General features: G+C 37.7%; 4 protein-coding genes and 1 pseudogene across 4 annotated transcripts; 2 read left to right on the forward strand and 3 right to left on the reverse strand.

Annotated features, from left to right (window-relative positions):
* The window catches only part of LOC117779597, a 14,986-nt pseudogene extending 10,213 nt beyond the window's left edge, over positions 1 to 4,773 (forward strand).
* Positions 4,774 to 6,378: 1,605 nt separating this feature from the next.
* Positions 6,379 to 7,954, reverse strand: LOC117781904 (la protein homolog). Its single transcript, XM_034618789.1, is given in 3 exon segments — positions 6,379 to 6,696; positions 6,699 to 6,753; positions 6,814 to 7,954. Coding segments are annotated over 3 exon segments (1,365 nt in total). The 5' UTR covers positions 7,819 to 7,954; the 3' UTR covers positions 6,379 to 6,391.
* Positions 7,955 to 8,434: 480 nt separating this feature from the next.
* Positions 8,435 to 9,108, reverse strand: LOC117781822 (39S ribosomal protein L27, mitochondrial-like). Its single transcript, XM_034618688.1, has 3 exons — positions 8,978 to 9,108; positions 8,754 to 8,917; positions 8,435 to 8,691 (listed from the first exon to the last, which is right to left on the reverse strand). Exons 1-3 carry the CDS (start codon positions 9,039 to 9,041, stop codon positions 8,488 to 8,490), a joined length of 432 nt encoding a protein of 143 aa, XP_034474579.1. The 5' UTR covers positions 9,042 to 9,108; the 3' UTR covers positions 8,435 to 8,487.
* A 369-nt stretch (positions 9,109 to 9,477) lies between these two features.
* LOC117781821 (transmembrane and coiled-coil domain-containing protein 6-like) lies at positions 9,478 to 10,901 on the forward strand. Its single transcript, XM_034618687.1, is given in 3 exon segments — positions 9,478 to 9,902; positions 9,957 to 10,119; positions 10,121 to 10,901. Coding segments are annotated over 3 exon segments (1,116 nt in total). The 5' UTR covers positions 9,478 to 9,559; the 3' UTR covers positions 10,731 to 10,901.
* Positions 10,902 to 11,333: 432 nt separating this feature from the next.
* Positions 11,334 to 14,141, reverse strand: LOC117782031. The gene is given in 4 exon segments (XM_034618943.1): positions 11,334 to 11,806; positions 11,809 to 12,616; positions 13,355 to 13,825; positions 13,894 to 14,141. Coding segments are annotated over 4 exon segments (1,677 nt in total). The 5' UTR covers positions 14,050 to 14,141; the 3' UTR covers positions 11,334 to 11,564.
* Between the last annotated feature and the right edge of the window lie 274 nt (positions 14,142 to 14,415).

Consider the following 14,415-nt stretch of genomic DNA (forward strand, 5'->3'; position numbering starts at 1 on the left):
CATAAAACAATTATAAATCATCAATAAGTCAGTCATAAACATTTGTACGTAACATGTGCATAATTTTGGCAACAAATTGTTTAACAACATTTTCATTTGTTAAAAAAATAATAAAATAACATTATTTAGGTAGCAATTGAAATTATAACAATTTTCTTAGTTTGAAAATATCAAAATGCAAAATTTAATTATTTAGCAAATACTCATAAACATAATATAAAAATTTCAATAATCGAAATTATAGCAAATATTTTATATAACAATTTTCAAAATATAAAACATACAAGATTCAATTACTAAGTTAATGCACATGAACATTTGTATACAAATTAAAAAAAAGCAAAAAACATATTTTCCATGAAAAAAATAGTATATTTTTATGTTATTTATATATAAAAGTTTGGTCTTAAAAAACAGCATTTCTCATATTTGACCTAAATACGTTCGATACAAATAATTGATTTTTTAACAAATAAAACAACTGTCATGGCTAAACAAATATCACAGATTTCTAATCAAATTAAATTATTTTTTAATGTTAATAATTTTTAATTATTTTTGTGTACTTACAAGACGATAATTTAAGGTATTATAAAAAACAAAATTGTTTATCTTTAGTGTTATTTATTTGGCCATGGCTGTACATCACTAATTTCACTATCATATATAAAAATAAAAAATAATACTCAATAATATCTCATCATCTACATTATATAAAGCAATAAATAATATTTGTGTAACTAATTTTAAACAAATTTTGCATTACTCGATAAATATTTTTACCGAGTTTCGTGCAATGCATAATTATTATAAATAATCTTTCTCCCCGTCTTAACACCTCCTCACACTTGACTCGTCCACTGCCTGCTTGCTTGCTGTACAATTTAGAGAATGCCATGTTATCGTTATCGTTATCGATTGTCCTATTTATTACCGTACTTATTCACATATACTGCATACATTACGCATACGCAATGTTGATTGACACACATAAATATAAACGCAAACTAATGATGACCTTTTATATACGCATTCTCTCTCCTCTTTCTCGCTCTCTTGTTGCTGCCATAGCTTATGACCTGCCACACAATGAGTCGTCGCGGCGTGCCTCCTCGAGACGCCACACATTGTGGGATGCCAGAGCAACCTGGATGAGGCACACCGATGTGCCACCAACGCGTCCCGAGTCGCGTCAATCGGATGACGTCAGCAGTGTCTCCACCAAGGAGGTGAGTTTATAATTAAATTGCACTTAATCTGAATCGCGGAGTTTAAAAATAAATCAAATCTGCAATAGCAAGAGCTGGTAAAATGGCAAAATATCAGATAAACTTTTTCTGGGAACATAAAAAATTATATTATTTAATATTTAATCATAAAAATATATTTTCAGTTTTCCTTTTAATCTAAATCAAATTTAACATTGAATAGAGTGTGACTCTTATTTAAAATATTTTTATTTTATTGAATATTAAAATTTTTAATTTTTCTAATAAAATTAAAAGCACATAACAACAATATTACAAATTTCTTAAATAACAAGAATCCCAAAAAAAAAAAATCTGCTTTAATACTAATTTATTTACTTTATTTAATCTTTATGATTGGTATGTGTATTTAATTTCTATTATAAAAAATGAGTTCAAGAGTTCTAAAGGACTTTTAACAAAAAAATTATCTTCTTAATTAGTATTGTCCCAGAAATTTAAAACAACCTAAAACCAACCAAAACATTATTATTATAATAAAATTTGATTTAATAAAAATTTGTTTGTTAATTATTATTTTTATTTCAATTAATTAAATTTAATTTAAAAAAAAGTAAATTTTGGATTCATTGACAAAAATCCAAATATAATTTTGGGGGTGTTTCCAAATTACAAATTAACCCCGAGAATTTATATAAAAAATAATAATAATCGTTACGATCCTTGCAGAAGCGTACTCCGAGTCGCTACATCCGTGTGGAGCTGGAACTGGATCTGGAGCTGAGCTGGAACTGGAAGTGAAGCTGCGTCGTCGCATTCAACATCCTCGCTTGGCCCATGGAACAAGTCCTTTATGGACAAACAGACCTGGATGGAACGTGGTGATGATCGACTGTCCGTCACGCTGGCCGAGATCGTTCACATACGTTCCGTCATGACCAAAGCGGAACTGGAGGGCCTGCCCATGGATGTGCGCGTGGGAGGATGTTGCGCGTGTGTCTGTTTTCTGCCTGCGCACGCGTTTCTCCTTCTTCGGTCCCTGGGGCATCCAGTGTAGCTCTGTCAGCGCACAGTGCCAAGTGTTACACCAAATGCGCATTCCTGAGCATTTTCGCAATGTGCCCCTGGTGTTGATCTCACCCTCGCTGCTGTCCAGTCCGGCCAGCTCGAGCACGCCATCGCCATCGCATCATCACGCCCATCACATGCACTCCTCGTCCACGGGCAACATCATGGACGATCAGTTCCCAAGTCCCCTCGATGAGTCTACTGCGTTCGAGTCAGAGCGTAAGGTGAGCAATTAATATTTTAAATATCTCAATACCTCATATGATTTTCCTAAACATATTTAATTAAAAACTAAAAAGAAAAGGGACAATTTAAAACCCGAAATAAGAATAACAGAAACAGAAGCATAAATTTATTTATTAAGTAAAAATATATTGTGAAATTTAGATGAAATAAAAAATTAAAAGCAGAATAAGTGGGAAGTATTTTGAATATTTTTTTAAGAATAAGAAAAACATAGGGAAACCAATTTAAGAATGAAAAAAAAAGGAAACAAGTTATTAAGTACAACAACTAGAAAATTGAAAGAAGAAACAATTCAGAATTAAAAATGTGGAAAAAACTGGCTAATCATACGAACTTCAAAAATGTTGATTCAAATTACTAAAACCAAGAAAAAGGTCTTAAAAAGAATTAAGCTTTTTTATTTGCTTATTTATTTATTTAGTGTCAACTAATAACAGCTGATTAAAGTATAATAAAATTCAAATTATAAAAAATATATAAAATTCAATTTTAAAATTTTATGAGACCAAAATGCTAATTTTGGCTTCCCAATTTTTCTGCTAGATTAAATTTTTCATACAGAAGATTGTTAATTTTATTTGCAAACTTACTGCTTTCCAGATTTGTTGTCCTTATTTTGATAACCCAATTTTGGTATTTAAAGAACTATTTTTCAAAATTTGTAGAATTGGATATTAAAAGCTCTGCTTATATTTTGATCCAATTCTTGACAGACTCGCAGCACTGTGGGCAGTGCACCATCATCGCCCAAACACCAAAGATCAAACATGAGCACGCCGGGCATTAGTGTGGGACCAGGCTCAGCTGCCGCCGCTGCAGCTGCAGCTGCTGCTGCCACTGGCCAAGCTGTGGAGGCGCTACACGATCAGGCATCCATGTCCGCCTCCTACTCAGCGGCCATGCGTCCTGCCGGCGTTCAGAAGCAGCTGCATTACAACAACGCCATGTCCCGCAGCATGGAAGGACCACGCAGTCTTCCCGTCAACAGTCCAGCACATCGACCACTTTCCAACAGCAGCACACTGGAGCGCAAGTAAGTCAAGGGAATGAGATCACCAGTAGGTATCAGCAGGGGATCACTAGTAAGTTACTGGACGAGATCAGCAGTAGATAACTAACAACGATCGCTATCAATGATCTCAATTAGCAGTAGATCACCGGTAGGGATTGCCAATAATGATCACCAGTAAATCACGAGTTGGGATCACCTGTAAAATCAGTCGTAAAGATCGATAGTAGAGATCAGCAGGATAGATCCCCAGTTGATCAGCAGTAGAGATCACAGTAAAGATCGACAGTAAAGATGACTAGTAGATCAACAGTATTTCACTTGGGATCACCATAAGAGATCTCCAGTTGATCATACGTAGATCGACAATATAAATCATCAAATTTAAGATCATTCGCAGATCGACAGTAGAGATCACCAGAAAAATAACAGTAGCTCTCTAATAGATCACTTTTAGATCTCCATTAGATTATGAGTTTATCATTCGTAAGCCGAAAAAAGATATTAAGACACTAGTAAATTATTATGAGGGATAATAATAATGCCGGAAGTTAGTGCTTAAAATCCCTACATGAAGAACTAAGTAAATTATCAGTCTGAAATTTAAAATATTTATTCTTAATACTTTAAGGAAATTTTTAAAAACCAAGTAGAAATAGGGTAAAAGTATAGTTAAAAAGGCTGTAAATTAACGATCATAATTATGTTAAAATTAAATTATCTTATTTTCTTTTAAGTTTTTAGCAACTTTAAGCCTATAATAAATTCCAAGTGAACACAATTTTAATATAAACTCCAACTAAACTTATCTTTATTCTATTTCAGATCCCGCTTCTCGCGCGGCTTTGCGTTGTTCTCTTCGGGCAGCCACTTGGCACAACAGACGCCACAGGATCAGAAGGAGAATCTGCGTGGGGAACAGGTGACGGTCTGCAATGATTGCCAGGGACTGGTCAATGAGATTACCAGTTCTGTGAAGCAGAAACGCAGCTCCGCCCGTAATCGGACGATACAGAATCTCACGTTGGATTTGACGCCCGTCTGGAAATAAAAAGATGGACGCCAACTGGCCAACTATATGGAAATACTATTAAAACTAAACAATAAAACTATATAATTATTATAATGCATATATACTAAATGGACTGTTGTATACATAGGTTAAAGACAGAGCTGAAGAGAGAGAGAGGAGAGTAGGGGAAAGATAAAGATATATAGAAAGCAAGATTCGTTAGTCTAGTGTTTAAGTAAAGACGCCCCAATGCTGTATATTTAATTCTTGAGTTTAGCTTGAGCATGCACCCCATTACATACATACATACAAACACACACACACACACTGGATACTACATAGATATTATTGATAAAACATCCATATATGATGCCGTTGTTTGTAATTGTTTAATTTAATGTATAAATGTTGATTAAGTCTTCTCTCGTATTTACACACACAACAACTAAAATTACACCCTTATCCTTATCTCCATTATCATTATTAAAATCCAAATCCAAATCCTGATTTATGCCTTCGACATGAATCACAGCGATTTTTGCATCCTTTAATCGTTCGTTAAAGTTTCAAATGAATATAAATGAATTATTAATTTTACTTTTAGTTGCAATCGAAGCAGAAATTAGCATTAAGTGTGATTGATCATGATTTATATAGCTATACAATTTACATATTATTAATTATATATATATATATCTATGCATATTCATAATTGTGTAAATCGAGAAATGGAAAATTTTGAAAATTTTATGTTCTTTATATTTTTTTTGCGTTTTGTTTTGTAAACATATTTTTCGTATTGTAATTTACATATTATGCAATTAATAATTATAATTTATTAAGTTCCACACATAGTTTTTAATTGTTTTTAAGTTGAAATTATTATGTCTATCACTTAACAATAACAAAAAACACACATACACACACACAAAAAAGAACGAAAATACACAAACAGCAATAAAAAAAAATAAAAATAAAAACTATTATAAAATATAAACACAATTCAATTTTTCATTAAATTTTTCTGGAATTTGGAAATTTGAGAAAAATATGATTTTACAACTGATATTTTCTATGATATCTGTACTATATAGTGCGCCGATCCGACTCGCTCTAAAATACATGCTAAAAACTCACTTGTTTGCAGGACGATTTGTTTGTCATTTGGACAGATGATAGCGCTCTAGGAGCTGCTTTGTTTGACATCATGTAAGGATACGAAAGGATATGGCCGAGTTATAGGCAATTTTCTTTATACAAAAGTACTCGTAACTTGCTTGTTTGCAGGACTTTCGTCCTTTTTGTTAGCTAATCATAGACACTGGTCCAAGCACTAACTTCTGGCCAAAGGACATTCGTCTAGCACTTGAAGCAGCCGAGTTACAGCCATTTTTGTATTTTTGCAGCAATTTTGAAAAAATTTAAGGACATTTTAAGAGATAAGCTGCAATTCCCGTGGTAATCGATGTTACTGTTGACTAAGGTTGATAAAAGGATATCTCACCAAAATTTTGAAAGAATAGGAATAAAAATGTTTTTATTCTAAAATATCCTTATAAATCCAACGATTGATCACCATTAATTAACAAGGATTACAGCTTGTAAGATATTACCTTAAATTAAAAAAGGACATTTAATATAGTAGTTTACAAACTGATATTTATTGTAACTTTTTTTTGAAGAAAAACTGAACATTTCAGTTAATAAAGTAAAATAAATTACGAGTTCCTCTCTCATAATATAGATATATAAACTATATATGTACACAACTCTCCAAAGGATCTGTCTCTCTCCTCGCTGCATACAAGCTGGAGGCAGGGAAAACATCCGATCCGTGTGTAAGTTCGCTTAATGCTTAATGTTACTGGAAAACGAGTAATCGTAGCAATTTTGGAGGATTTTGAATTGCTTAAAGCTAACAACTAGAGCTAACGTTATTTCAGGTTGCATACAAGTCTCGATGGAGGATTGGGAAGGGATTAAGTGGGAGGATTGAGTGGAGTCGGAGTCGCTACTGGAGCGTTGTTTCTTGTGGTGGCTTCTGTTGTCGTTGTTGCCGCCGTGACGCTTGCGTCCAAAGCGTTTGTTGTTCTTGCCACGTGAGAAATCGCGACGCTTCTTCATGAATTCAATGGCTTTGTCCAGGAACTCTTCTCCTCCTCCTCGTTGGCCTTGCGCAGCGTCAGCGACACGTCATCATTGAATTTAAGCTGTTAAATGATGAGTAATTAGGTAAGCTGTACGAGATTGGGCTATTAAATGCCACTTACCTTGGCATCCTCCACTTTGGCAATGTATTTCTCGGCAGCATCCGCTTCGGTCAGACGAACAGAGCCCTTGGTATCGCCCTTGTTGAACTCTATGTAGGCAATGTCAAAGTCCTTGACCTTCTCAAAGGCCTCGCGTATCTCCTCGCGTGTCACGGTATCGGGAGCACCCTCGAACACAACAATGGCATTCTTGGGTAGCTCAATTGCCGGTTCCGGTTTCGACTTTGCCTCCTTTTTGCTCTGACGCTTCTCGTTCTTCTTCTGGTATTCCTCCTGTTTCTCCTTTAGGTAGTCTACTTGCCACTTGCGCAATAGTTCACGCTCCTTGTGCCAGCTTCTCCTGCTCAATGAACTCCTTGGCCTGCTCCTTTTCTCGAATGTCACAAAAATGCTGCCCTTGAATTTGTAGGACTTGGTGGGTTTATCATAATGCTTGCGCATGGTCACATTGACCACCTTGTCGTAGGCGCTGACAAAGTCCAGAATCTCGGCCATTTGGGAGTCCAGGGGGAATCCCTTGGCGTAGGCGGTGCGTTCCTGAATCTCCTTGCGACGCTCCTCATTGTGCTCCGGAATCGGTCGCTCCGGATGACGACGCAGACTCTGCTTATCCTCGCTAATCTCGACCAGACCATCATCGGATTTATTCAGCGCCTGGACAATCTCATCAAAGTCGGTGGTGAGCGTTGCCAGACGTTTAAATGTGACCAGCACGGAGAGCGGCACCCAGCCGGAATCATTTTTGGCGATCTGCTCGCTGAGGAACTTGTCGCGATGCAGATTTGCATCCCCGAAATAATACTCAACTTGTCGAATTATAGCACGCTCCTGTTTGCTATATTCCTCAGTCGACGTCGGCGTTGCTGCCTCTGATTCTTCCTCTTTCTTGGCATCTCCGTTTTTGCCGTTTGCCTCCGACACGTTCTCTGCTGCCTTCTCAATCTTCTCTTCCGGCTTCAACTCTGTGTTGACCTCAGCCGTCTTGGTTTCTGCAACGTCAGCCATTTTACTTTACTTTGCTTGCGTTCTTTATTAGTCACAAAAAATAAAAAATGAAACAAATGTGCTGCGATGCAAAACACGTGTGGGGCAGGCGGCGATTGGTTGACAAGTAATCGATTAACGATTACCAACCGACTTACCAATCGGCTATTCGCTGTTAACGGTTTTAATGTTAAGCATGTTAACAGCTGTTAAACATGAATACACTATCGTCAGAAATATCTATCGATACATTAAATTTGCGCGCGTTTTAGATTCACAAATGCAGACAACAAAAACTGGTTTTAAAAAGTGCAGTAAATTAGATAGTGTTAGGTGATAATTTTTATGAATGTAGGCAGTTCGACACTCCTCGGGGGGAGAAGTTACAAGTTTAATTTAAAAAAACAGAAATTCGACAAAAATCTAACAAGAATTAAAAAAAGTGGCAGCCTTTGTCATAAAACGAATACAAGGAAATGTTTTAAAATTTAGAAACATTACCAAAAAGATCAATCTTGAAAAAAAGGCACTTAAATGATGTTTTCTAGGTCCGGCAGCGTTTTAATAAACGGCAACTTTTTAATGGCAGGTGGCAGCGTCGTTCAAAAAACATTTAAACAAAAAAGTAAATAAAGAATTATGAAAAATTTAAAAACAATTATGTATTTCACTTATTTTAATTGTAACGAATTAAATTTCCTCGACAAGGCGAAAACGTTGATGCTGTTTCTCAGGAATAACATTGAAGAATTTCTTGTAAATTGTCTGATCCTGTCGTCCGGCGTAATTGCGCTGAACGCAAGTGTGCTCCCAGTTGGGATCGAGGGGCTCGCAGCTGACAATAACCCTGCCATGCTCCATGGCAAACAGCGTGCCATTGCGTCCAAAGCCAACCTGAATAAACACTTCAGTTATTTTACTGAATCCTCAGTAGATTTATATTATTATCTACTCACATTTAAGCCGGGATGGAAGCGGGTCGTCAGTTGCGTGGCCAGAATGGTGCCATGGGAAACGTAGTGACCGTCGAGCACACGCCATCCACGGTGCTTTGGACGCGGATGTCCCTTCTTGTTCCTCGTGCTGCCGCCGGTTTTCTTGCTTGCATTTCGAATTGTTGCTAATCGAATAAATACATTTTTTAGACAATTAACCACGCTTTACATACATATACACTCACTCAAGAGCGGTTGATCCGCCTTAAGGCATTGCAGAGAAAGCTTTTGCAATATTGTTAATGACATTTTTATTTACTATTTTAATCAAACTATTTATGCAACTACAGTGCAATGTTGCCACCTTGCTCAAAGGCTGCCAGCCGGTTCAAAGGTTGCCACCCTGTAAAGCTTTCCGATCTGGACTGCGTACCGACTGCTGCCACACTGAACGTTTTAACGCCAAAAGTGGCTCTTTTTTTCTGTTGGCGCAAAGGCTCTTTTATTGGATTCGCTCTTTTAAACATTTTTGGCACATTTTTATTTTGTTAAGTGGCAACCGTGCTTGTACCATATTCTCAATATGTTGTTTTTTTTTTAAAAAATACTAATAGCGAAACAAAGCTAATAATACATTTAAAATCGACAGATTTGCGGCTAATAGCAATTTTCAAATTTTTTTAGCATTGCACTTTGCAATAAAAAAGCCAAGTTGGCATCAGTGCCAGAGATTTTTGCCAGTGTTGCTTTAAGAAATTAATTTTACTGAGCAACAGCTGGCGGGAAGAATTAATCTGTATTTGCCGTTGAATTTTCATTTAAAAACAATGGAAGGCGCTGCAGAAATGCCACAATTGCCACTGCGCATAGAAGACACAGCACTCCGCCACAGAATACGCGAGTATGCACGACAGCAGCGCAGGGATTTGCGCACAAACACAATGGATGCACTGCGTTTTCACTTGGGCCAAATCAAGGATGAAATTCGTGAATTGGAGCAACTTGGAGCCAAAGATGTGCGCGGCCTGGCAAATCGCATCAAGAGGCGCAAACATGCAGAGGACCAGGACATGTATCGCCTGAGTCACGCCTTTCTCCAATCCAATGAAAATATCACTGTATTTGCGGGAGTTCAAGGCGCCACTCAGGTGATTGTCAAGGAGCTAACAGGTGAGATTACTGTATAATTATTGTATGTTTACTCTATTGTATCATGCTTTACAGGTGCCCAGGTGCAGCGTCAAGTTGAAGCCGCCGAATGCCTGTGCAATCTTTCGCTGGGAGAAGCATATGTCTGTGAGAAGATTACAAATTTGGCGGGCAGCTATTTGGTCACCTATTTGAACAGTCAGGAGCCGCGCCTGAAGCGCAGCTGTCTCTGGACATTACAACATACTGGCCAGCTGCAGAAAGTCCGCCAAAATGCTGCTTCAAATGCAGCTGGCCACTAAGCTGTGGAAACTGTACACAGCACCGATAACAGATGTCCAGGATTATCAAGAGGATGCGGGCATCTGTCTGTATCTAATAGGAATGCATGCAGCAGCTGAAGTCACCGTCGAGGATCGTCGCTATATAGCTGAGCATCTGCAGGAGAAGCTGCCAACGGATCCGGGTGCAGATTACTATATGTACATCGTATTTCAGCTGGATATTGTTGGCTTGAAACAGGACTTTTGTGCTCCACACCATCAGCATTTGATGCACTTTTTTATGAACAATGTGGAGTTGGATTATAATACACCCAACGGCAAATTGCGCATTTTGTATGGAGTTCATGTGATCTCCAACATCCTGGCCACTCGTCCATCCACTGAATCATTGCAATTGGATTCCCCAAACATTGCTTATGCACTTAATAAACTCTTTTCCTTCAGGAATCCCAGTTTGACATTGGAGCTGCTGCAGTTGCTCAGTAATTTGATGAACCTGCAACTGGTTGATAACGAACAGCTCCTTGAAATGGTGCGCATCTATGATTGCCCAATTAGAGCTTAAATCTAGGCGAACTTAAGTGAAGATTGTTTATAAAACAACTAAAATATTGCCATCCTTCTGTGTGTCGCATATTAAATACTCGCCAATATAGATGTAGAATGATATGGCTATTTTTTGTTGCCTGATTGAAACTTGAATTTGATGTAAATAAAAAACAAAAAATACACTCAATGGAAGTTCATTTTTTTCTATATGAAGTTGTCAATTGAATGTGATAAAACTTAATATTTTAACTGGATTTTGCTGGGTATTTGAGTTACTCTTTATTTTTGGAATATTTCCAGACCATTTAAACTTTTAGTTCTTTGCCAGTTTCTAATATAAATTAATAATTTCAAATGTTTAATTGAAAATCTTAGTTTCCAATTTTATTATACATTTTAAATAAAATTTTTCAACTGATTAAATACGTTACGTTTGGCTGGCTTCGAAAAGAACAAAAAGGTATTTGTTTCGGCCAAGTTTCATTCCCATTTCTCCATAATTTATGCACTTAAAGTTTTCCTATCATTTTCTTCTATTTAATAATAATTCCGTAATTTCTTTGCTTTTATAAGAAAACAATGGTTTACAGAGAAATTGTTATTTACTTTTCTCCCGATATGGAATTGATTATTAATTTATTGGATATAAAAATGTTTTATAAATACTACAAAATTTGCCCCATATGAGAGATATATATAATAAAATATAAATTAACAACTAAAAATCACAATCGAAACAAAATTGAACAAAAAGAACTGACAACATAAAATAAAACGACTTTTCAGACTTGAGATTGTACGAAATAGAATGTGAATAACTTAAAATTAATATAAATTACTAAGTAATAGTTTAGATGTCATCCTCGAATAGGGCGATTATGCGACGCCTTTGGGCGTCGTCGTCTTTGGCATTACTTTGTCCATTGTGATGCATCACATTATGAATCTCCAGTTCGCTGACGCATTCGAAAACCAGATTGCATTGATTGCAACGAGCGGCGGAGAAGGGCAACAGCGTTGCACTTATGGGCGTGGCTGGCACAGGTGATCCTGTGGCACGTTGCAGCTTCTCCAGAAATGAGGCACGCTCTCATGCAACAATGGAGCAGGAGCCGGAGCAGAAGCGGAAGCTGTACATCTAATGGGTATGGGCTTCTTTAGCACCAAATTGGCAGCTGCCTTTTGGGAATTGCGACTCTCGGAGCGCTCAATGGCATACAGCACATTGTTCTCCACGGTTATGGGCGTATTGGAGCCACTGTTGAGCCTGCCACCAAATGCAGCAGCTTCCTCATCGAAGCCAGGGCATATTAAAGTGTCCCACGATGACTTGGCTGCCGTTTCCAGCGGAATTTCAGCTGCTTTCTCATTGATGCCGTTGGTCACCTTGACCTGGTTGAGCTTAGCGGCCAACTGTGTGTCTATGGAATGTTCCTGCAACCAGTTGCAAGTCTTGTGCAGTGCAAATATCATGCGCCTGATGAACTCGTGTGGCGACACCATCTTCTGTCGCTTGATCTCCAGCAACTTGGTCACCTCGGCCACAAAGCTGAAGAACTGATACTCAACGCAGTTGTCCAAATGCAATTGATGCGAATCCTCGTGCATGTAACGCTTGCAGCAGGCGGGACACTTGCGCTCCTTCCACATGGGCTCGGGTATGTGGACCTTGATGTCCCTCAGCTGTGCCTGCTCCATGGGATCGTCCTCCTCGAAGTTTGTCTCACTGTAGTTGTAGATGTTCTTGTGCTTGCGCTGCAGCGAATTCTCCTTATCCTTACCCTTATCTTTCTCCTCGTTGTCATCGCTGGAAGTGACCGCCGCATAGTCGTCATCCTCGCCAGTGCCGTTGCCACTTCCACTGCCAGCACTTGTCGAAGGCAGCTCTATTTTAACCCGCGGCTGGAAGAGATTCCAGTTAATATAGGATATATACTCTTAAACAGGACAAGGGTTTGAGTTAATATAGCCAGCTTTGAAGATATTGTGATGAAAATTGGCACAGGTCTGTTTCTTTGCAGCAAGAAGTACATATGTCGAAATTGGCCCGATCGGTTTACTATATCATATAGCTACCATATAAACAATCAGACGGAAACGAATCTTTAGGATGAAAAACTTTTGGATTTTTAGAGATATCTCAACCAATTTTACAGAATACCTGTTAGATGGTGTTTTATACATCCTCACCAAGTTTGATTGGAATCGAACTACCATTTTTTACAGCTGTCATAGGCAGTATACGTTAAAAACCAAACCTTAATATGAAAAACTTCGCCGTTTGTTGGAATATATCAACCAAAATAAAAAATTGTGCATGTGGGATTATCCTATACATGCTATGTAAGTTTGATTAACATCGGACTACTATATTCAATAGTTGCCATAGGATGGGAGGTTTGAAAATCAAACTTTTACATAAAAAACTTCGTTGTTTTTTAAGATATTTTAGCCAATCTCGCAGAATATCTATTACATGCTGTCCTTTATATCCTGACCAAGTTTGATTCAAATCGGACTACTATATCTTATAGCTGTCATAGAAAGTATACTTTAAAAATTAAACTTTAGTATGAAAAACTTTTTTGAATCTTGAGGTATGTCAACCAAACTCACAGATTGAGTACTTGGTATACTAACAGTGCTCTGCAAGGGTATCAAGACTTCGGCGTGCCAAAGATGACTTAATTGATGACAGTTGTTGTTGCTCACTTGTGCCGCACCGCATTGCTCGTTGAGCAGGGCATTTAGGTAGTGTATACGCTGTTCGTTGTCGTTCCCGTGTCCATTCCCGTTCCCGTTGTTTCCCCTTTGGCGGTGCAAAGTCTGCTTCAGCAGTTGCTTGTGCACTTTGTCTGTCGGTCTGTCCAGCTTGACGCTGTTGTTGTTCAGCAGCAGGTTGTGCACGGGTCGCTGTTCCACATAACGCAGCTGTTCCGCCGTAAAGAGTGCGCTCTCCTTGTCATCCTGCTTGGACTTTTGTTGATACATCTCAATTAGCTTAAGACTCAATGCATTTTTAATGCATTGTTCACGGAATGTTACGGCATGTTTTAAGTACGATATGCACAGTGCACATATATACGCTGGCAGCCCATCATCTGGAGAGTTCTAGACAAGCAAAATAAACACAATTACATATGCAAAATGAAACATAAACATTATCATTTATTTCTCACCTTTAGTCCCGATGTCTCTTCGAGCAGAACATTAATTGGCTTCTGATAATTGAGATACTCATTGGTTGAGCCGTGCAGATATGCTGGTATTTTGGCAAATATATCGTAGTCTGCGGGGCTGCTGCATATACGACAAATATTTCCCCACGTCGACATAGTCTTATTATATTAAAACGATGTCAATCACTTTTTGCTAGACTAAACAAAACAACAGTATACAACAAGAAATAACCAGTGCTGCTCTACTATGCCGAAAGCCGAAAACGGCAGAAAACAGCTGCAGCCTTGGTTTGTCTGACAGCTGTGTGGTATTTAATTATCGATATTGATGTCGGTATTTTTAATTGCAAGAAAAGTATCGAAGCTCCTAGTATCGATACAGTTTCGTATAGCATATCGACACAGCTCGCTCCGAAATTTTCAATTCATATTTTATTTTTTTAATTGATTAGTTCAATTAAATTCTAAAGTAATTTCGGTTTTTACAAAATTATTATATTAAAATGGGTGCTTTAAATTCTA

Source organism: Drosophila innubila (assembly GCF_004354385.1).
Source record: "Drosophila innubila isolate TH190305 chromosome 2L unlocalized genomic scaffold, UK_Dinn_1.0 4_B_2L, whole genome shotgun sequence".
Taxonomy (NCBI): domain Eukaryota; kingdom Metazoa; phylum Arthropoda; class Insecta; order Diptera; family Drosophilidae; genus Drosophila; species Drosophila innubila.

Excerpts from the sequence above, each read along its gene's own strand:
- LOC117781822 (XM_034618688.1), bottom strand. The coding sequence starts at position 9,041 with ATGTCATTAACAATATTGCAAAAGCTTTCTCTGCAATGCCTTAAGGCG. Across the intron at positions 8,918-8,977 it reads GGCGGATCAACCGCTCTTGA|CAACAATTCGAAATGCAAGC; the intron begins GTGAGTGTATAT and ends TTATTCGATTAG. Across the intron at positions 8,692-8,753 it reads GCTTCCATCCCGGCTTAAAT|GTTGGCTTTGGACGCAATGG; the intron begins GTGAGTAGATAA and ends GTGTTTATTCAG.